Source organism: Rhinolophus sinicus, linkage group LG06 (genome assembly GCF_036562045.2).
Source record: "Rhinolophus sinicus isolate RSC01 linkage group LG06, ASM3656204v1, whole genome shotgun sequence".
In the NCBI taxonomy this organism is placed as follows: Eukaryota; Metazoa; Chordata; class Mammalia; order Chiroptera; family Rhinolophidae; genus Rhinolophus; species Rhinolophus sinicus.
The window spans coordinates 159,977,283-159,998,472 of NC_133756.1; the positions used below are offsets into that span (position 1 = coordinate 159,977,283).

Here is a 21,190-nt window from a genome sequence, read left to right on the forward strand (position 1 = left end):
TGGACTCTGGGCTCCTGCAGGATAGAGCCAAGAAACATAGTCTGGGCCAGGTGGCCTGTGAGGGCCATGCCTCCTCTCCCCTTCACTCAGCTCATGCCACATCAGAAGTGGGGCCAGGGTGGCGGCCCCTGGGTAGGGTGGCGAAGAGACCAGTGCAGCCCCCTTGCTGGGGAAGCTGTATGGGGGTGGGCAGGTGGCTGGGTTAGAGGCCAGGGGCTGGGACCCGGTCCTGCTGGGTGGGGCAGGTGTGATGACCCCTGGGGGTGACTTGGGAGGTGTTGGGTGCAGAGGTGGGGGTCTGGGCGCCAGCCAAGGTCAAGGCTGTGGTCAGGGCAGTTCAGGTACACAGGACGAGGTGGCTGGCGGTGGGCACAGTTTATTCCACTTCATGCAGACACTGACCCACACACACAGGAGCTTAAAAATAATACATTGAACCACACAGTGTCTGTCCCCCACTTCCCCCGGAGACACAGAAAGACACTTGGCTGAGTGGGGTGGGGGTCTGAGGGTCCAAAAGCCTCCGTCCTGGGACAAGGCAGCAGTGTGGGCCCAGGTGGTGGTGGGGGCAGTGTCCTTTCTCCCCAGAGAAAAAGTGCAGAGACAGGGCCGAGGCCCCAGGCAGGGAGGCCCCACTCTCAACAACGATTGGCAGCAGGCAAGCCCGGCAGGGTCCTTCCTGGTCTTTCCTCTGAGGGCCCGGTCCGTCTGGCTGTGGGCCGCAGCTCTCTGGAGGCGCGGGAGCCCCGGGGCTGGCCCGGCGTGGTGGGCAGGCAGCGCCCGGGAGCCTGGGGCGCCTGGCGCTCAGTCCTGGGCCTCGTCTGATCGCCACTTGAGAGTGTGGGCCTTGTGTGCGTCGGGGAGGATCTGGTTGCGCATGCCCCCAAGCAGGTTGGATGTGGCCTCCGTGGCCAGGATGAGGGGCTTCACGACCGTTGGGGGCAGCTGGCGGATCACGCCCCCCACAGCACCCGTCAGTCCCTTCTGCTCGTGGCCCCGAGACGCCACATCACAGATGGTCTGAGCTGTGTCCAGGATGCCCTGTGGAGGTGGGAGGTCAGTACAGAGGTCAGGGTGGGCAGGTCGGTGTGGGAAGCAGGGCTGGGCCTCCTTACCTCTCGGACTGTGTCGTAGGCCTTGGCCACTCCCTCCCGGAGGTCAGCTGGCTGCTGGCCCTTGCGCAGCCTTCGCACAGAGCGCTTGTCCTGTAGGGATCGGGAGATGGGCGCCGCCGGGGACAGGATGTCATACACTGTCTCAGCTGTGGCCTGGAGGACATGGGGGATCCCGGATGAGGAGAGCCAGCCCAGGCAGACATGACTCCCCCCTAGGCCCCCGCGCGGGCGCCCGCCCCTCGCCCTCCCCCACAGCCATGCTCTGCTGAGCTGCTCCTGGGGTCCTGCCAAGGCTCCCACCAGCCAGGTCGGGGGCTTCAGGGGACTGCACGCCTCCTCAGGGGGTGCTCCTCATGTCCTCTGGACTCAAACCCCTCCTCCAGCTGACCACCATGTCCGTGTACCCCACCGCATCTGGGCTGCCCCAAATGCAGCTTGCCTGAGCTGGGCGCCTTGCCTCCCCCACCCTGTGCCTGGCCTGGCCTCACCAGCTCCACAGGGCAGCCCTCCAGAGACCAGGGGTCCCCCTCGCTCACCCTCACAGGTCAGTGAGTCTATCACTGAGTCTAATCTGCTTTCTGTCTGAGGCTCCTCTATTCTCTGCCCCCATATCGCTCACCAAGCGTCACTCCTTCCCACCCACCTCCTCCCCTGGTGGTGCCACACCCCAGCTTCATGCCCTGGGGGCGGGCCCTCAGATGCCCATCTATTCCTCTAGCCTCCTCTCTAGAGACCCGCCCCCAACCCCACAGGGCTGAGCTGGCAGGGCCCAGAGAGCACCGTGCTCCTCCCGAGTCTGCATGCTCACCCCGCACCTGTCCTGACCACCCACAAACGCCTACCCACCCAAGCCCCCCCACCACGGGATTACAGCTGAGCACAGGATAACAAACTGGGGGTCCACCCAGGCCTAGCAAAGCTCGAGGCCTGAATGAACCAGGGCCAGTCTTGGCCTCAGTTTCCTTGTCTGTAAACAGAGCCCCCCACTTCCCTCCCCTCAAGAAACAGCTATGAGCAGAGGCCCAGGGGGCTGTAGAGCCTGGGGGGGTGGCACTCACCCTCCCACATGGGAGCCACTGTGGCTTCAGGAGACCTGGCTGTGGGCTCCAGGCCAGGCACCTGGCCTCTACTCTCTGTGACTGTTCCTCATACAATGTTCCGTACACCCTGACTGCCCACCTTCAGCAGAGCTTTGGGGACGGAATCGGGTGCTGTGGCAGACCCTCCCTGCCTTGCTCTGCCCTGCACAGCCAGATGCCAGGTGCCTACTCACCTGGATAGCCTGCACCAGCCGGTTGCTGAGTTCCAGGGCAGCAGAGGCCGTGGAGGAGCCAAAGGATGCGGCCCCCCGCTGCAGCCCCCGCATAAGGCGCCCGTCCTTCCTGTACTGTTCGATGGGCAGCCACAGGAGGTCGCGGAACCCTTGGACTAGGGGGATGGAGTTGTTAGGTGCCCCAGGCTGCACTGCCTCGGCACCCTGCTTTAGGACCTCCCCTCAACGATTTCCAAGGGCAGCTTCTAGGCTGCCCAAGAGTACAGGCAGTTTCAAGAGCCCCCAAAGGCAGATACTCACAGAGCTGGACAACTGAATGCATGGGGCCCACGCCCCCCAGCAGGCCGGGCAGCTGGTTCTTGCGGATGTCCTGCAGCCACTCATTGAGAGCATAGCCCAGCACCTTGTCCACGCCCAGGAGCCTGCGTAAAGGAGAGGATGATGGGGTGGGGCAGAGCCACACACCGAGGGCTCACAGGGCCAGGAAGACCCGAGGCAGCCCAACATTCCCCACGGCGCCACCCAGCCCTGTGCGGAGGGATGCCTGCACCCATTTTACAGAGGAAAACCAGGCCCCAGAGGGGTGATGTCTTGGCTGAGGCCACAAAGCCCGTCAGGAACAGAACAAAGGGAAGATGGGGTGCTGGAGCACATGGAGGGCTCACCCGTGCCGGCAACAGAGCCGCTTTAGCTTCAGTTCGGAGCAGTTGAGCTGAGCCAGGCCAATGAGCAGACCGGCGAATGTGCCCTGGGGAGGGAGAAGGGGGTCGGGTTTGCATGATGGGGCTCAGGGACCCGGCCAGCCCACAGGAGCCACCCAATTCAGCAGCCGATGGTACCTGGACGCAAGCCCTGGCCTCCTGGCCCACAAAGAGCAGGCCACACCTGAGCGGGACAGGGACCGCAGAGGATGTGACCCACAGGGCTACGCGCCCGATGGACCCACTTACCACCTGGTCCATGGTGATGTGCTTGCCGTGGTAATCCAGCCATATGGGCACCTCGGATGTGAAGCGGAACTCCCTGAGGGTGAGAAGGGGGTCCTTTAGTCACTGACCTGTCCCCTTGCAGCCTGGCCCAGGGCCTCCAGCCCGAGGCCCTACCTGAAGTAGATGGGCTGCTGCTCAGAGGAGCCTTGTCCACTGCCTGCGGCCTCTTGGATGCCACTTGTCTCTACGCCCTCAGGCTGCCCTTCCTGGGGGCTGCTTGGCTGGACTTGCGTCTCAGGGTGAGCTGGGGATGAGGACAGAGTGAAGATGGGCCGAGGGGTGGCTGGGAGGCAGGGGGCTGAGACCCTCCCCTCCCCGGCCCAGCCTCTCACCCTCAGTGGAGGTCTCTGCCGGGACCATGGGGTTGATGCCAGCTGCCAGGCTGGTAAAGAAGTCCTTGAGAAAGAGCAGGGCATCCTGCGGGGGAAGGGGGGTGCGCAGGTCAGGCTCACAGGCTCAGGGGCAGCACGGCTCCCCTCGGGCCCGCCCCCCCCCAGCCCACTCACCTGGTCCACATTGAGTCTCAGGGGCATCAGTGAGACCCGTAGACAGCACTCAGGCCCCCCCAGGTGGGTAGTGGGGGCCACGTGCAGCGCTTTGATGGTGAGCTGGGGGCAGAAGGGGAGCTCTGGGTGCCTGCTGGGCCTTGGGCCCGGGTTCCCCAACCCCCACCACTGACCTGCTCAGTCCTGCGTCTACGCAGGCTGCTCCTCAAAGCCGGCCAGAGCCCTCCCGTCCCCCCAGGCTCGCGCACAGCCCAGATGTGTGTGCACATGCATGGTGCGTGTGCACGTGTCTGACAGGGGGCCCTGCTCCCTGCCCGGTGGACGGTGGCGCTGCCCGCAGTACCATGTTGGAGTGGGCGCGCCGTGGCATCCGCTCACTCGTGTGCAGGTACAGGAACTTGTTGATCCGGGAGGAGGCGAGCCGGTCCCGGATTTCCAGCTCCTGCACAATGAACACCTGGCGCGACAGGGGCTGCTCCTCCAGCTCCTCGCCCGGGGCCACGGGGCCTGGGGCCGGCTCCACTGGGTACACCTCGTGCTGGAAGCTCACCTGCAGGGTGGATGGGGGCCTGAGCCGGGCAGACGACACCGGGACGGGGAGGGAGGGGTTTGCCCCTCCTCTCCCAGCCATGCTTCCTGCGCGCAGCCCCTTCTCAGATCCAAGCCTGGCTGCCTCCTGGACACCTCTACAAGGGCATCCCCAGGCATTTCAAGCCCACACGGTCACACTGAACCCGACCTCCTCTCCTGAATCTATGTGTCTCCCTTCCCACCGCCTTCCTGTCTGCCCCGGTACCCTCAGCACAAACACTGGATTGGCCCTCACCTTCCAACCTCTCCAACCTGTCTGTTGGTTTTGTTTCCTCGAAACGTCCCTAAAATCCCTCCACACTTCTGTCATCTCCATAGCTGCGACGTGGTCTTGAATCTGCTGTCACCTCGCCCCTGGACGGTCCCCCTGGTTGTCCAGCCCCTTCCCCGCACACCCAACGGGATCGTCATAAAGCCCACCTACCCGCCTCATGCCCTGCAAACCCCTCACCCGGGCCTGCGAAGGCCTGGCCTCGCCCTCCAAAGCCCGCCCCATCCTTGCTCCCCACGTGCCAGCCGCACTGGCCTCCCCACTGGCCCTCCAACAAGCCAACGCCTTTCTCCTCTTCAGGCCCTTGCTCTGGCCTTCCCTGCCCCTTGCCCGGCACTGGCTCCCTGTCCCGTCAGGCCTCAGAAGGGCATCCCCCGAGTTCTCTTAGCACAACAGCCCTGGGAGCTGGGAAGTGGGTCTGTGCAGGCTCACTCACTCAGTACGTGACATCAACGCCACCTCTGCCATTTCTCAGGTCCGCCTGGCCCGCTCTCTCTACCTCCCGCACATTCAGTCCAGCAGCCCCACCTGTGTTCTTCCCACCGTCAAAACCTCTTCAGAATCTGACCACTGTCGCCTGCTCTGCTGCTGCCACTCTTCACGGCCACCATCTCATGCTGACTGTATCTCACTCTAGTGAAAATCCAAACCACACCGTGGTCTGCAGGGCCCTGGGCAGCCTGGTCCCGGTCGGCTGTCTGGCCGTGGCCTACGGCTCCCCTCCCTGCTCAGTTGCAGTCTCGCCCGCCTCCTTGCTGCCCCGGATCATGCCTGCTTGCAGCCTTTGTGCTGCACCCTCTGCCTGAAAAGCTCTTTCCGGCTCACTTCGTCTTTATGCGAAGGGCACCTTCTCGTGAGGACTTCCCTGCCCGTCCCCAGCACTCCATGCCCTCCCTGTTCTGCTTCCTCAGAGCATTTATCACGTTTGACAGTCTGTATGTAGTTTAATGGGTTCCCTGCACTACCAGACAAGTGGCAGGAAGGCAGGCCTTCAGTCTGCATCCTGACCAGTGCCTGGGGTGCAGCCAGACACGCAGGCCCGTAGGAAGTGCTGGCTGAGCGGCGGGATGCGATGGCCTGCTGCTGGCCGCCACCCCAGATGGCCTTCTGTGTCCTACTCACCTTGCTGAGCTGGATCTCCATGAGGACGTGGTGCTGTCTCCCACTGCCCCCCTGTGTACGCCAGGAGTTCTGGGGTCGGTTGGGGCCGGAGCAGCGGGAAGGGGACCCCCTGTGACCTGTGAGGCCAACTCTTGCCCTGGGAAGAAGGAGAGGGGACAAGCTGACTCGGGGAACCCCTTTCCCTTGGTCCCTCCCCTCAGAGAAGGCCTTTCGCCTGGGGCAGGAGACCCTCTCTTGGGAGGTAGACGGGGCAAAGAAGGAGGAAGAACTAAGGCCAGTGAGGTGAGATCTGGCTCAGGGTTACCAGGTGCCCAAGGTCAGGGCTGGACCCCAGCCCAGGCCCTACCTCCTGGGAGGGTGGGCCCCGTTGTCACAGCAGCCACTTGCATGTTCTCCTCCTCACCTGTGACCGGGGTGGGGGCCAAAGTCTCGGCCCCCATAGAGGTGCCAGACAAGGGAGACCTCACGCAGCACCACTCGGGTGCTGGGCACTGGGAAGTGGGCAGGTGCCCGGAGCAGGTCCGTGCTGCCCAGCGGCCGTGAGAAGTGGCCATCCTGCACGACGATGGGGCCTGGATGCAGCTGCGTCACCACGGGCTCCCCATCTCGGGGCTGCAGGGAGGAGGGCAAGTGAACACACGTGGTACAGATGCTTTCCCCAGTCCACGCCACCTTCCATCTGTTTCTCCTGTCCTCACGTTTCCCTCTCCATTTTTGACAAAAGATGACCGTCATGGGTCACCGTCCCCACAGCCTATGTCTGAGTGTTCCATGCAGGAGGCGGCTGAATGCCCCTTGCTCCTGCCAGCCCTGTCTCCCTGCGACCTGGGTCTTGCTTGCATGTGACATTCCCACAGGTACTTGGGAGCCAGGAGGCCAGCACCATTGTAGCCAAATGGTGCTCCTCTGCCTCCCACTAACCACTCTGCTCCCTTCCTCCCTACTCGATGTCCCAGTGCCTCTGCCCAAGACGCCATGCCTTCTCTCTTCCTCTGGAAAACCACTCGCTCCTTCAAAGCCTGCTGTTAGGGCTGCCTCCCCAGGAAGACCCTCCCAGCCCCACCACCTCCCAGGGGCAGTGACCACCTCCTGCCTCTCTCACAGCGGGAACTCTGGAAGCGCCTGGAACTGAGCCACCCACTCCCACCACTTCCTGCCCCTGCCCAGCCTGCCCGCCACATACCGGGATGCCCAGGCCAGGGGCATCAAGGATGCAGAACTCGTCACTGTCCAGAGTGTCTCCATCCCCCTCCTCTTCCTTTTCATCTTCCTTGGCCTCTGAGCAGGACCCCAAGCTGCCAGCAGGGGCCCCAACAGGGGACGAGGGGGGCTGGGCCCCACTCCGTTCACCTGGGAATAAGTAGACCGACACGGGCGAGGCCTGAGGGAGGGGACCACCTGTGGGACAGAGACTGGTTTGAGGGGATGTCTGACAACGTGGGTACTGATTGTGGCCACTGGTCCCAAAGCCGCCCCACCGCACCTGAAGGCTGGGCCAGCTCCCGCAAGCTGCGCTCGGTGTCCAGGAGGGCGTCGGTCAGGTCCCGCTGGTTGATGAGAGCCGTCTCCACTGGAGGGCATGAGGGCAGGGAGGCGGGGCTCTCCGAGAGCTGGCCAGGCAGGGGAGGAGTGGTGAATGAGTGCCAGGAGGGAGGGGCGGGCCCCAGGGCTGCCCCATGACCAGGCCCCCAGGGGCCACAGCAGGAGAGGGGGCTGGCAGAGCTCTGGTACTCTGTGTGGCCAGGCCTCACCTGTACCTTCTGGCCGGCGATCTCTGTGGGACTGGGGGGCCGGGGCGGGGGGTGTAGGTCGCCTGTGTTCATTACATACTGCAGCAGGTTGACCAGCAGGGCGCAGGAGTCTGCACAGCTGTGTACGTGCACCACGTTGTTGGAACAGCGAAGCTCAAACAGCGGCTGGCTCTGTGGCGGGGGGCGGGGGGGGGGCGGGGGGGGCAGGGGTTGGGGGCGCCATGAGCCCGGGCTCTACCCCAGCCACAGATAGAACTGTGACCGTCATGGGTCACCGTCCCCACAGCCTATGTCCCTGGGGTGGTCAGCCTGCCCAACAGCCCCACTGAATGGATGAGCACACTGAGCCCACCAAGTGGAAGGGGCTTGGCCCCAGGCCACCTGAGGAAGCGGAAAGCTGTCCCCTGGGTGAAGGACTTCTTGAGCCCCATCTCCTTTGCCCCTGATCTCAGCTGAGCCAGGTGGGGTCTACTGCCTCCGTTTTCCAGATAAGGAACCTGACTCCTGAGGCCCCACTTTTGCCCCGGCCTTTGCTGCCCTCTAGTGGCGGGGCTCACCCTGAGGGACACCCAGGGTGCCCCTGGCCCTTCCCAGGAGGGCCAATGACCACAGCCCAGCAAGGGAAGGGCACGCAGTGACCGTGACCTGATTCCAGGCCCAGGGAGCAGAAGTGGAGTGATGGTGCATGGGGGAAGGGTGATTCTGGGAAGGCTCCCTTGGCCCCTGCACTGCTCTGGCTTTGGGCATCCTGGATAATAGCCACACTTACCAGTTTGCCCTCGGTGCTCCCCTTCCAGGTTTTGATCACGAGCTCCAGGAGGTCAACATCCAAGACACAGACATAATCTGAAGCAGAGGGCAGGACACATTGCTATTGCCTCCTCACAGCCAGCTCCTGGCCCACCACCAGACAAGAGAACTGGGGATTTATCTGGGTACAGCCATTATGTGCATGCACACGTGTGTGGGTGCGGAGAACACGGCCAGCAGCTGGGGGGCGGGGGACATTGGTCCCTCAGAGGGGAGGGAGCCCAGTCCGGGACCTGCCCACCTCGCCGCAGATCCAGGGTCTCCACCTCACACTTGTCGGACAGGTACAAGGCCGAGTCGTCGAGGATAAACCTGGTGGGGAACAGGGCTGAGAAGGGCCCGGAGCCGCTGCAGGGGCTCCCAGAGACAGGCAGAGGGGCCCCCACAGCAGGTCCCAAGCCCACGAGACATTAGTGCTGGCCCTCCCTGGCCTTGGTGTTCTTGTCTGTACAATGGGGAGAACGGGCCTGATCCCCTGTGCTGCAGGACAAGATTTATCCTTCTCCAAGTACTTCCAGCAGCCCTGGGACGGAAGGGTCCTGTTTTCCCTTCCAGCATTCACTGTTCTTTTCAAATAAGTCCTTCTTTCAATGGTAACATAAATATAAGCTCCTTTAACATATTTTAAAATATCACAATAAAAAAAATGATCCCTAATCGTAATCCCAAATTTGATATACACCTCCTTTCAGTCTTTTCTATGAAGCCATGCAGAGATGTACATAAAAATCGCCTCATTAATTTTTGTTTTAAACACATGTAGTTTTTATATCTTGCTTTTTTCAGTAATCACTGCATTATGGCCATTCCCCGTGTTTTTCGATGTTATTCATCCACTTGACTGTAAAGGTCGGTGGGCCACGCTTACTGACTCAGGTTGTAATTTGGGGCCTTCGGACTGTTTGTGAGTTCCAGCTGTTTTACACTACAGAGACACTCTATTCCACCTGTCTTATCCTTATATCCTAGGACAACCACCAGAAGTGGGATCATCAGGTCACAGGTCGGGTCGTGAACACGTGTAAGGCTCTGATTCTGAAGTCTGAGGGCCCTTCGGAAAGGTGGAACCAGCGCTGAGAGAAGGCTGATCACCTGAATGTACAGAAAGGCTCAGAGAGTGGCCTGAGCAGGTTAGGGCCCTGGGGGAGTGGCAGCTGCAGCTCAGCTTAGGTTGGACACATGGGTGGGGGGAGGTGGGGGGTGGGCAGGAGGCTGCATACCTGAGCAGGAAGGTGGAGGTGTCCATGATGATGTTACTGGAGAGGGTGAAGGTCTCGGCGGTGATGAGGACACGCACAGGGAGGTAGAGAGGCCTGGGGGTCACAGTCAGGCTGGGGCACGCTCCTTACAGGTGAAAGCCTGCCCCCTTCCCCGGCCCTCGGCCCTCCCAGCCCGGGTACCTGTAGTCCACGGCGCAGGAGAACAGGTGTGTGTGCAGGACGGTAATGACCGTTGGGGGCAGGTAGCCCAGCACAGGGTCATCCAGCACATCTAAGAACTCCAGCAGCTTTGGGATCCAAGGCAGGAAAAGTAGTGAAGATAAGGGGGGGGCTCTTACTTCTCTAACCGCCTGCCCCAGCACAGCCCAGCCCATGGCCCTGGCACCGGCCTCCTCCTAGCCTAGAGACCCGCCCAACCATGCCACCCCGGCTCACCTGGGAGTGCCAGCTCTGTTCTGGTAGGGTTATGTAGTGGCGCAGGGTGGCTCTGTGCAGCCGTAGTGTCACCAGGAACTCCTGGGGGTGGGACACAGTCAGCATGGTGGGAGCCCAGCCCACCATGCACCAGGCAGGCAGTCACCCAGGCCATGGGTGGGCAGAAGCAGGCCTGGCTGTACCTTGACATTCTTGTGGGGGTCCAGGTGGATGCGCACAGCAGTGGACAGCATGTGGGGGCCCTGGCCCTTGCGTCCCGAGGCTCCCCGCTCTGTCACGCCTTCCTCTGATGGGTAGATGGTTGGGACCAGCTGGGCTGGAGGTGCAAAGCTGGGCAGCTCCAGGTGAATGGGCAGCAGGTAGTCATCCACGGCCGCTGGGGAGGCATCTGGTGAGTCCCCTGCCAAGCTGGCCGATTGCCCCCACCCCCCAGGGCCCGTGTCCCTCGTGAAAGCCCCAGCACCTGTCCACGGACCCTACAGACCCCTCGGCGACTGGCCCCCAGCCCTCACACCTCGGTGGTAGAGTGTTGCCTTTTCAGCCTCCAGGCAGAAGTAGCCGAGTCCCGGCTGGCCTCGGTACTGGGACACACTGAAGATGGTGCCTTGCTCCACATCCAGCACCAGCTCCCCGTGCACGGCCTCCAGCCGCCTCCCACCCTCGTCCTGCAGACAGAGCACATGGCTTGGCCTCACCAGCTACACCCAGCAGTCCCCACGCCCTCAGGGGCGAAGGGGTCTCCTGGAGCCCTGGCCTGACTGGGACCAGCTTCAGCATCTGTCCAGACTCCACTGGAGGCCTGGGGCAGCACTTGTGTCTTTTGCCAGACAGGAAGAATCACCTCTGTCCTTTCTGCCTCCTAGCATCACAGGTGCCCGTTCAGACCCTTAGCACAGTGCCTTACATACAACAGGTGCTAGCGGCTGACAGGGTGTGTAGGGACAGGTGGGGTGGCGTGTGGGTGCTGGGGGCTGGACAGGCCACACTCAGCCCCATCAGGACCTCTGTTTCCCATATTTCAACTTGGCATTGCTCACACTGGTCTTGCTCTCCTGCCAATGGGGGCTCTGAAGTCAGGGGCTCACTTCCCCCGGGCTGCCCTCACCTTGGTCTCACAGAGGGCTGTGATCCGACCCTTCAGCACTGTCACCAGTGTAGAGAAGGAACTCTGGGAGTGAGGGCTCCGGGACTCGGGGGCGGGGGCCTGGGGGGCACCAGACGCTCCCACCGAGAAGAAATGTGCATCTTCATCATCCGAGTCAGAGTCTGGGGGGAGATCAAGGAGCCAGGTGGAAAAGCGATCTGGGAGGGCTGCCCCTGCCCCCCCCCCGCCCAGCTGGAGGCCTCGGAACCCCACCAGGTACCCCTCCTACCCAGCTTGAAGGCTGACTTGCACATCCTGAAGTTGTCATGCCAGAAGCCCGAGGGGCCTGGGAAGGCAGGGGGATGGGTGGCAGGGGCGGGGGTGGGAAGCAGGTCCGCAGGCTCCCACAGGAGCAGGTCATTGTTGATCCTGAAACAGGCAGATGGATGGTGGCAGTGAGGGAGGCCCAGGCTGGCCCACCCCCCCAGCAGGCCTGCATCGCCACCTGTTGTAAAGGCTCTCATAGACCTCCTTGCTGGGCAGGAAGACATGGGCGCTGGGCAGGACCACTTCCAGGCTGCAGCGTGACAGTGCCAGGGCCCGGCTCTGGAAGGCCCTCATCTCTTCAGGGTCTCCAGGAATCACCATCTAGGTGGGGAAGCGGGAAGGTGTCAGAGATGTCAGGCCTGCTGCTGGCTCAGGAATCAGACCCAGGTCTGCACTCACCTGTCATTTATTCATTGTCATTCATTCATTCATGAGCTAGGATGTACGACAGCCATTCATTCTCTGCTAGGCTGTATGACAGCCATCTCGTGTGAAGCGCTGACTACACGCTAACCCTTCTCTGACGGCCTCATGTATGTTCACTCCTTTATCCTCAGTACAGGCCTATGAGATCGGTCATTGAGAAACTCATCTGTACGTAACTCTCCAAGAGGTTAGGGAACCACCACTGAGTAGCAGAGCCTGGATTCAAACCCGGACTGGCCCAAAGGCCAGGCCCTTAACCGCCTCTCACTCAACCCCCATCACCTTCGGAAAAGGGATCCGAGGCCCAGTGTATACTGCCGATAATGGCTGATGGCATGGGGTGCTGCTCTTCCCTCCAGGGCCTGCTCTCACTCCCAGGCCGTACGAGCTGGGGTACATCTGACTCCCCACTGACATGAGATGATGGGAGAAACGAAATTCTCACTGGTGCTGGGTCACATCACCTGGTGTCTCAAGGAGTCCTTTCCTCCTGGCCCACAGCCACCTAGTGGCTTCCACAAGATGCAAAGCGTCTCAGGCCTCACCTCCTCCGTCTCGTACATAGTCCTCTTGGAGGAGAAGGGCGAGGGCTCAGGCTCCCGCAGTTCGCATGGACTCTCAACCGACAGCTCCAGCTCCTCTCCCTTCTCTGGGGCCACTTCCCACTGTGCACTGCTCATCTGAGGGTTCAGGGTCACCACTACCCTGTCGGGGCATAGGTCTGTCATTGGCCTGCAGGGCCCCCCAAGCCCTAGTCCCAAGTGGCCTCCCGCTCTCAGTAGCAAAGTCCTCCTCTTCGTTTGCCCCAGAGCCCTACTTACTGGGGCAGGAAGTGTTTGCGCCCAGGGCTCTTGGGATCCAGGGCTTTGGAAACCCGCAGACAGGGGACAGGTGGCTTCTCTCCATCTTCGTAGGTGCCTGGTGAGGGCGTGGGGAAAGGTAGGGAGTGGTCACTGCTGCCTTTCCCCACTTCTCCCTCAAAGCCAGGTGGAGTCAGTGGACGGTCAGTAAACCGTCCTTTACTGTTTACAGACCTGCACCCTCCCTCGTGTAGAAGCCCAGGGATAAAGGGTCCATTCTGCCCTGTTGATGCCCCATAGAGCTGGTGAAGCCTGGGCCCGGGTCTGCCCCCACTGTGACCCAGCCCCTTGAGTAGCCCCAAGCCCACCTCTCCCAGAGGCCGGACTCCCTGCCCCAGGTGCTGTGCCCCGGGGGCTCTCACCATGTAGGTCGGAGCAGGTCAGTTCCAGGCGAGTGGGGCCTGGGGGACCAGGCCCACTGCTCAACTCTGACCTGAACTGGGGCTCACTCAGCTCCAGCCGCAGCTGCTCGGCCCGCACAGCCCGGCCTGCACAGGGGTCCCGCTCCGGCCGCAGGTCGGCAATGGGGAAGCGCAGTCGCAGTGTGGCCCGCGGTGCTGATAGCCGCACCACTGTCTGCTGCTCGGCAGCTGGCGGGGGCTCCATCTGTGGGAGGGTGTGGGGGTCACAGCTGCCACCAGGGCCCCCACCACTATGATCATGAACCACAAGACCAGTGCCCCTGTGCCCTGGCTAGGTATCTTACCAGCAGGCTGGCTGGTGGCTCGGGAGGGGGTACGGTGGCCAGGCGCAGCAGGGCAGTGAGCCGGTCTAGGGCCCCCAGCTCTACATCTGCCTGAAAGTCGGCCAGGTCCAGGGCCAGTTCTGAGTGGCAATGGCAGGCAGCTGGGCGCCGGGATCGGCTCTGAGGGCAAGGGTGTTCAGGTCAGCGAGGGCTGTGGGGTAGGTGAGGGCAGGACAGGAAGGGGCCCCCTTGAGCAAAAGCAGCGCCCTCCCAGGTGGTGGTGAGAAGAGCTTGGGCAAGGGACCCTCACCACCCTGCCTGAGGCAGACGACCATGCGTGTTTAATAAAAGACACCAACACCCGCCACTCCCAGCCCTGGAGGCCAGCAGGGGGTTCCCACGATGAGCCAAGGGAAGGGCAACCAGGCCAGACGAGGACCCCCCATAGGGTGGTACGCTCTGCTTGGAGCACAGGATAAGGGTGCGGTGGGTGGGAGCTGGGGTCGAAGGAGTGGGGTCAATACACCGTGGGAAATAGGCCTGGAGTGGGGTAGGTTACCTTGGGCACACGGCGCAGGGTCTGCGTGTGGCGCAGGTGGGCGCAGGGCCGAGCCGAGGCCTGGGAGCCCAGGCTGCTGGGGAAGCTCAGGATCTGGGATGGGACACAGGAGGTAAGAGGAGCAGGCCGAGTCCCGACACCCACCCTGACCTCCAGGCCCTGACTGCACACTCGGCCTTGGCCCTCACCTCCATGTACTCAGGCTCCGAAGTACCCCTGGGCCACAGACACTCCAGCACCTCCAGCTGCCCGAAGTGCACTTCTGTGCCAGTGGTCCGCTGGCCCCTGCCTGTCCGCAGCTCCCAGGACAGCTGCACAGCTGCACCCGTCAGCCTGTGGGCAAGAAGCTGGGCATCAGATGGGAGGCTTGGGGGACTCAGGGAGTCTCTCCTCGGGCCCCTGCCTTGGGCTTGTACCGGACATGGCTACATGGACAGGCCCTCTGGAAGCGCGGTCGGAGATGGTGGAAGTCACGGGAGCCGAAGGGCCCGTCCTTGGCAGCATCAAACTCGGCAAAAAAGTGGGTGGTGAGGTCAGGAGGTCCAGAAGACGGGGCAGACGTCTGAAGCAAGGTCAGGGTCATGCCCCCCAAAGTCATCTTCAGCAGCGAGTCAGGGCGCAGGGTGTCCGGGAGGGGTGTGGGGGCCGTCTTCCCTAAGGGGACAGAGGCTTCACCAGGGGCTCCCCAGAGCTCATGGGCACCCCAGGTAGACTGACGGTCAGACATCTGGCTGGGGGCTGGGAGAAGCCCTGGCCTCGCTGGACGGGGGCTCTGATAGGAGGCTTGGCCAGGTAGGGGTGACCCAGAGCTTTGTGGTACCAGGCACTGAGCCCAGGCTCAATTTAACCCTCACCAGGGAGCTAGAAGGACCAGAGGTGATAAAGCACTCAGCCCAGTACCTGACACACACAAGCTGTCAGTAAACATTGGCTGAAACACGCAGCCCAGCAAGGTCAGGTTTTATAACCCCCATTTGGAAGGGGAAACTGAGTCTTGGAGAGTTGAAGTGCTTGCCCACGATTACTAACTGAAACCTCGGCTCTGTCCATTGCATCGTCAACCTCCCCAGGGAACCAAGTCACCCCTGGAGGGACCTCTAGGCATCACTGGCGGCCTCCCACATACATGCGACATCACACTAGCACCGAGGCCTCTTCCAGTTCTTCCTGCCCCTGGAGCACTCACCAGTTGGGTGGCCCTGGGCAGAGAGCCGGCGGGGGGTCATGTCACTGTGCACGGAGGAGCCCAGGTCTACGTCGGACATGGAGAGCTCAGAGACGGCCGAGGCCACACTGCTCGTGAGCCCCGCCATGGAGAAGAAGAGGTCTGCGGGCCAGGGGAGGGGGTCAGGGACAGCCGGGCTCGGCCGGCTCCCTGACTCCTGAACTCACACTAGCCACCCCGCCAACCACTGGGTCTGGTCCCACACCCACCAGTGCTGTCCAGGTTGACAAGGGGGTTCGTAAGGGGATCTGGGCTGAGGGGCTCAGCCACAGCCCCTGCTTGCAGCTGCTGGTTCAGGTCCTGCTCAATCAGCCGCAGGTCTTCAGCACCTAGTGGGCGGCTCTTGTTCAGCTTGTCAACCAGGCTCTTGGGGTCTACAGAAGAGGACCTTACCTTGTGTTAGTTCAGCCTGGCCAGCTCCTCCCCAGCCACCCCACCCTCTGGACCACCCAGAGGCCTCACCTGCAAGGCTCATGGCACTGAGCAGTTCCTGAAGCTGCTGGAGCTGCCGTGGGGTCAGGAGCAGGTGTAGGGAGCCTAGCTGTCCAGCCACCTCCAGCTAGGGGCAGAGGGAGGCAACCACGGAGCCTATACCTGCCACCTAGCCCCTGAAAGCCACTACCCACCTGCCCTCACCCTGAGGAGGTAGGATGCCAATGCCAGGTTAAACTCTCTCACCAACCAGCTGTGTGACCCTGGCCACAACATGACCTCTCTGAGCCACAGTTTTTCCAGTCGCCAGAAGGCAGTCATTTGCCCCACTCAAAGACCCTGCTTTGTCCTCAGGAAGGTAAGTATTGCGGAGGATTCTAAGGTGGATCATGCTTCTGCCTCCCCAGGGGCCCAGGGACCCACCTTGGGGCCTGGGAAGGCCTCATTCTGCTTCAATTTCACTGTCAGCTCCATGTACCCTGAGCAGCTGCCAATCTGCAAGGGGGGTTCTGGAGGTTCTTCCTGGGACGCAAGAGGAGATAGGAGAGGAGGGGTTGAGAAGATGACATCAGAGATGGTTGGAAGGGATTGGGGGGTGGGGGTGGGCAGAGGGATCAAAGGCCAGAGAGAGCAGGAATGAGAAGGAGCCAGAGACGGTGGGGATCGGTCAGCCCACCTGTGGGGGGAGCTCCTCGAAGTGCAGGCGGACTCCCGCCAGCTGCAGCAGCTTATGCAGGAAAGCAGGAGGCTGGTGCACATCCACTGGGGGCGCCTGGCTTGGGTCCCGCACTGCCTCGTCACAGTATTCTAGTCTGGGGAGTGTAGAGTCAGCCCTGGCCCTGGCCACCCTGGGATCCCCCACCCTGCAGCCCCTCAGCCTGCACAGTATTCTGTTTTAGGGGCTTGGGGGTCAGAGAGCTGCCTCACCACAGCCAGGCCATCCGGGACCTCCACGGCTAGCCCTGGCTCCTCAGCCCCTCAGCCTGTAACCTGATTCTAGAGGGTCCCCCACCACTCCGGGCCTGCACCTCCTGGCCCCTGGATCCCACTCTAGGCTCACAACACAGCCCACCTCCTCCTTGCTAGAGCCACCACCCAGGCCATTTCCCAGGAACCTAGGCTGGAGGTGGGGCAGTGCCAGGGCCCCTCTTTCTCACGCCTGCCTACCCCACCCGCCTGCCCTACCTCTGCACGTGGACTTCCACGGCCACGCCATGCGCCCCATCACCCGGTGAGTGCTCCACCCTCACGACAGTGTCCAGAAAGGTCACCTTAATCCTTCGCAGCACTGAGGGGTGAGGAGGGGTCTCAGGTCAGGGAGAGCTGCAAGGGGCAGGGAGAGATTCCCCTTTGGGGCAGCAGGGTGGCCATGTTGTTGTCTAGGGCTGGTGTCCTGTGGGCCACAGAGGGGCAGGAAGCAGGGTGGCCAGGAGGGGCCCGCTTACCAGTCTCGATGGTCTGGGCGAACATTTCCAGGCCTTCCAGGGGCTGCGGCGGCTCAGAGGGCTCAGGCAGTCCCTCCCGCAGGCACTCCTGAGCCAGCTGCAGGCTCGTGGTCATACAGGAGGTCCAGCTCTGTGAGTCAGCAGCCCCCGGCCCTGCGGGCAGGAAGAGGGTCTCAGGGCAGGCAGGCCCCATCAGCTCCTGGGTGCCCAGGCCCACTCCCACCACTTGCTTCCCCACCCCTCACCCCAGCCTTACCCTGTCCTCACCTGGGCCCTGGCGGGGCTGCAGGGTGAGCTGGAGGCCTGACACACGCACGGTGCAGTGGTCGGTGAGCAGCGCGGCCCAGGGTACGGCCACCTCGATGGAGCCCACAAAGCCTTCCACCAGCTCCAGGGGTGAATCCATGGACTCCAGCACCTCGTTCACAGACTGCAAGCAGGCGGGGGACAACGCTGGCTCGGGAAACCCCGAACGCAGCTCTCTCCCGGGCTGTCACACCCTGCATCTGTCTGCTCCACTGTGGCGAGTGCCGTGGCGCTCCCGGATCCCCCACACACTACCTACAAGGTCCTAGCTTTGCTCATGCAGATCCCTACTTTCGGGCAAGCCGTATCACTGGCCCAATCTTTCACGCCAGAGGAGGGGAGAGCTGAAGACGAAGAGGAGGCCAGGTAGAGGGCATGAACCGTGGCATGTTCCAGGTATGGGAACAGCACATGCAAAAGCCCAGCAGAGGGTGCAGCACCCCACGTTCACTCTGGGCAAGCAGAGTTCGTGGGGATTATCAGGAGAGGAAGGCAGGGGCCTGACCTGAGCAGGAGGGGCCAGTTCCCTAACTCCAAACACTTGGTGTAGCTGTGTACCTCTCTCTGAAGCACAAGCCTGGGAGCTCTTTGAGGGTAGGAGCCCAGCTTTCCAGGCGACTCCAGGCACTCTGTGTGGTGCCATCCAGACAGCCTCAGTAAACACTTGTTGGATACATCAATAAACAAACACATGGCAGAACTAGAAGGCCCATAGAGATCAAGTCCAAATTCCTCATCAAGAGATCCACAGATGGGGAAACTGAGGCCTAGAGAAGCGAAGGGACTAGTCTAGTCACCCAGTGTACTGGGACCCAGGCCTCTCCTCATTCCATCCGAGTCCCCCGACACTGGGTTTCTTCGGGGGTCTTCAAGGGAGGGGCTGTAGGCCAAGCAGCTGGGAGGAGGGGGTGGCTATTGGAAAACCACCTGCATTCCTCCAGGGCTCAACTCGTCCTGGGAGGCCAGCCTGAAAGCAGCCTAGCAAGAGCCAACTCAATCCCAACAGGAGGGCAGGGCAGGAGGGGTGGAAGTGTTTTCTGGGACTGGAAGTAGGAAGCGGCAGCCTAGAGGTCTGAAAAAGCTTCCAGCACTGGGATTCACAGGCAGAGGCTCCTGGGAGGTGCCCCCAACTCTGGGCTCAGGGGTCTCCTCCTACCCCATGTTCACCCAGGAAGGCCTGGCCTACCCCTAAAACCCAACTTTTCTGTCCAGATTGCACTGAGGCCAGGTATGCTGTCTGCCCAGCCAGAAAACTAAGAAGCCCCTGCGCCCTTGTCCAGCCCTACTGCTCTGAACTGTAGGGTTGACCCAGTGCCAGCCCTGGGCTTGCGTCTCTAATTGGTGGCTCCTTTGTAACTTTCCAGGTCAGCTGAGCTGTGAGGCTGGGGTCAGACCCAGACCCTACTCTCGGCCTCTCCAGCATCTCCCCCTCCTCCTCCCTGCCTGAGGCCAGACCTCTCTGCCCTTCCCCGGGGGCTTCCTTCCAGGTGGGACTGTTCATCCCCAAGCCCCTCCCCAAACACCCGGAGATCCATCCCACTCTCCCAAAAGCAGGAAGTAGGCAGTAGCAGCAGCCACACGAGGTGTTGATCAACACCGTTGCTGACGCGATTGTTGACATCCACATCCGGAGGCGAACCCCACCCACTGGGCCCAGGATTGGAGGGTCAGGAGGTCAAGGCACCTTTCCCACAGGTGCAGGTGTCCTCGGCGGGGCTCCCGACCCCTAACAGCCTTCCTAGAAAAACTGCATAGTCGCAACTCTATCATTGCTGTGGCCTGGTCCTACTGGAATCCCCTAGTTCCTCTGCTTCCCGCTCACACTTTCCTTAGGCCCTCCATACCACGCTCCTCAACTCAGGCCCCAAACTCAGTGTGCTTATTCTGGCATTCCCCAGACAAGTGACATCCCCTCCTCAGCCTCAGTTTCTCCTCCTATGAAGTGGAGGCAGCTTTTGGCTCTGGAGGCGATCAGCCGGGTCCCTTTGCCGCCTGGAAAGGGCCGGACTTCCACGGCCTCAACATGCCCAGTACCTGGTCCCTCGGCCCGACCCTTTCGCGGGGAGCCTCAGGTCGCTACGGCCCCGCGCTCCCGATCCCTTCCCGGGCTCGGGCCTGGTTCCTCACCCAGATTTCCAGGTGGATATCCCGCAGGGCAACGCTGCCCTTGTACAGATCGAGGCTGAGCTGGTCCAGGCTGAGGTGCTCCTGGAAGAAGTGACCCAAGTAGTGGTGCAGCAAGTAGCGGCAGACTCGCTCTTTCACACAGTTCGACCATGGCCATAGCCATCGTGACATCTCGGAGACCGCCGGGCCAGGGCCGCCTGCGCTTGCCGACCTCGGCGATCCCCGCCCGGCTGCGCGGTTCACTAGAGCCCCGGGCTTGCCCCGCCGCTTCTCTCAGCGCCAGGCCGCGCCCCCGGACGCTCAGCCACGCCCCCCACGCTTACTGCCATTGGCCATTGCAAAGGGCGAGGCCTACTGATTGGCCGAAGGGGCGGAGCCATCAGGCGCGAAAAAGGGACTGGGTTGTCTGCTTGTTGTAATGTTCCCAGTCTTGATTTACGCTTGCGTGTAAATTCTGTGTGGGAGGACCTTTAACCTCCCTTCTACAAGCCCTGGGGAGGCTGTTGCTTGAAGTGCCAGCCCCGCAAGGAATGCGCATGTGCTGACTCGTCCAATTAAAGTAGTTGGGAAATACTTAAAGGGACAGTGTCTCATAAAACTTCGTTGAGAGCTTCCCAGAGGAATCAAGTCGGTACCCCAGTATGCATCTGTGGATACAAGTGAATAAACATTTGCATTTTACAAAACGCTTTACCATTCTTTACCTCTTTCAAACCTCATAACAACACTCTAAGGTAGAAATTATAGTCACCATTTACAAATTTATAAAGGTTGCTGTGAGTGCATCACCAAGGTCTTTTTTCTACTCCTAGCCTGTAAAGCTTGGCAGATTTACTGACCCTCCTTTCTGTAGTAGGTGGCCCCCCAGCCCCGCTCTGGAATAATAGTTTTTCACATTTCTAATCCTAAAATTAATAAAGAATGGACTCTAACTCTCTCGAGTAGGGGTCTATTGTTTTTGCACAGCCTGTGAGCTAAGAATGGTTTTCACATTTTTAAATAGTTGGAAAAAATCAAAAGAATAAGATTTCATGACATGAAAATCATATGAAATTCACATGTCAGAGTCCAAGAATAAAGTTTTAGTGGAACACAGCCTGCTCATTCATAAGTACTAGAGCTGCTTTTTTTGCTGTTAGCAGAGTTGAGTACCTGAGACAGAGGCCTGCAAAGCCTCAAATATTTATTTTCTGGCCTTTTGCAGAAAAAGTTTGCCAACTCCTGCTCTACAGGGTTGGTCACACAAGCCCTGTTACATCAAGCCCTGTTACATTAAGGGATACCCACAGGTATTTGTAATTCTATTTTAGCCTTGCTAGGGAGATTGATTCAACCACAATCTAAAGGCAAAAGGCAGCTTGAAGCAAGGGTAACCGTCCTGGCCAAGGGGCCGGGACCTGGATGCCAGTCCCAGCTCTGTGTGGCCTCAGATAAGTCACTGATCCTCTGTGAACCTGTGAGCCTGTTTTATCCCCTGTAACCTGGGGTTAGGTTAGTAGGTGGGAAGACACATTTACTTGGAAGGGATTGAGGAAGAGCCTCCGGGACAGTTTTTGGGAGTCAATGGGAAGGCCCCATTCATGGAAGCAGGCTAATAGGATGGCCACTCAGAAAATGCTTCTGGAATGAAT

At 61.0% G+C, this 21,190-nt stretch overlaps 1 protein-coding gene across 2 annotated transcripts; it reads right to left on the reverse strand.

Moving 5' to 3' along the window:
- Positions 1-360: 360 nt before the first annotated feature.
- On the reverse strand, positions 361-19,849 carry ATG2A (autophagy related 2A). 2 transcript variants are annotated; one of them, XM_074336643.1, is made up of 41 exons: positions 19,560-19,849; positions 17,394-17,556; positions 17,127-17,279; positions 16,867-16,969; positions 16,358-16,493; positions 16,105-16,203; positions 15,712-15,808; positions 15,459-15,623; positions 15,211-15,351; positions 14,441-14,678; positions 14,213-14,357; positions 14,025-14,117; positions 13,487-13,645; positions 13,143-13,386; positions 12,742-12,838; positions 12,466-12,625; positions 11,673-11,815; positions 11,457-11,596; positions 11,189-11,349; positions 10,598-10,748; positions 10,266-10,459; positions 10,084-10,164; positions 9,829-9,935; positions 9,649-9,741; positions 8,670-8,740; positions 8,388-8,464; positions 7,619-7,789; positions 7,351-7,477; positions 7,051-7,217; positions 6,271-6,479; positions 5,868-6,003; positions 4,227-4,433; positions 3,884-3,985; positions 3,710-3,794; positions 3,492-3,621; positions 3,339-3,411; positions 3,054-3,136; positions 2,689-2,810; positions 2,389-2,543; positions 1,116-1,268; positions 361-1,041 (listed from the first exon to the last, which is right to left on the reverse strand). In XM_074336643.1, exons 1-41 carry the CDS (start codon positions 19,728-19,730, stop codon positions 805-807), a joined length of 5,739 nt encoding a protein of 1,912 aa, XP_074192744.1. In that variant the 5' UTR covers positions 19,731-19,849; the 3' UTR covers positions 361-804. The 2 variants fall into 2 exon arrangements, with proteins under 2 accessions (XP_074192744.1, XP_019593402.2); XM_019737843.2 differs by having other exon boundaries at positions 7,051-7,265.
- Between the last annotated feature and the right edge of the window lie 1,341 nt (positions 19,850-21,190).

What these genes read in the sequence shown, in the direction of transcription:
- ATG2A (XM_019737843.2), bottom strand. Translation starts at nt 19,730, where the DNA reads ATGTCACGATGGCTATGGCCATGGTCGAACTGTGTGAAAGAGCGAGTC. An exon ending in CGCAAACACTTCCTGCCCCA is followed by an intron (nt 12,626 to 12,741) that starts GTAAGTAGGGCT and finishes ATGCCCCGACAG; the next exon opens with GGTAGTGGTGACCCTGAACC. An exon ending in TGAGACTCAATGTGGACCAG is followed by an intron (nt 3,795 to 3,883) that starts GTGAGTGGGCTG and finishes CTTCCCCCGCAG; the next exon opens with GATGCCCTGCTCTTTCTCAA.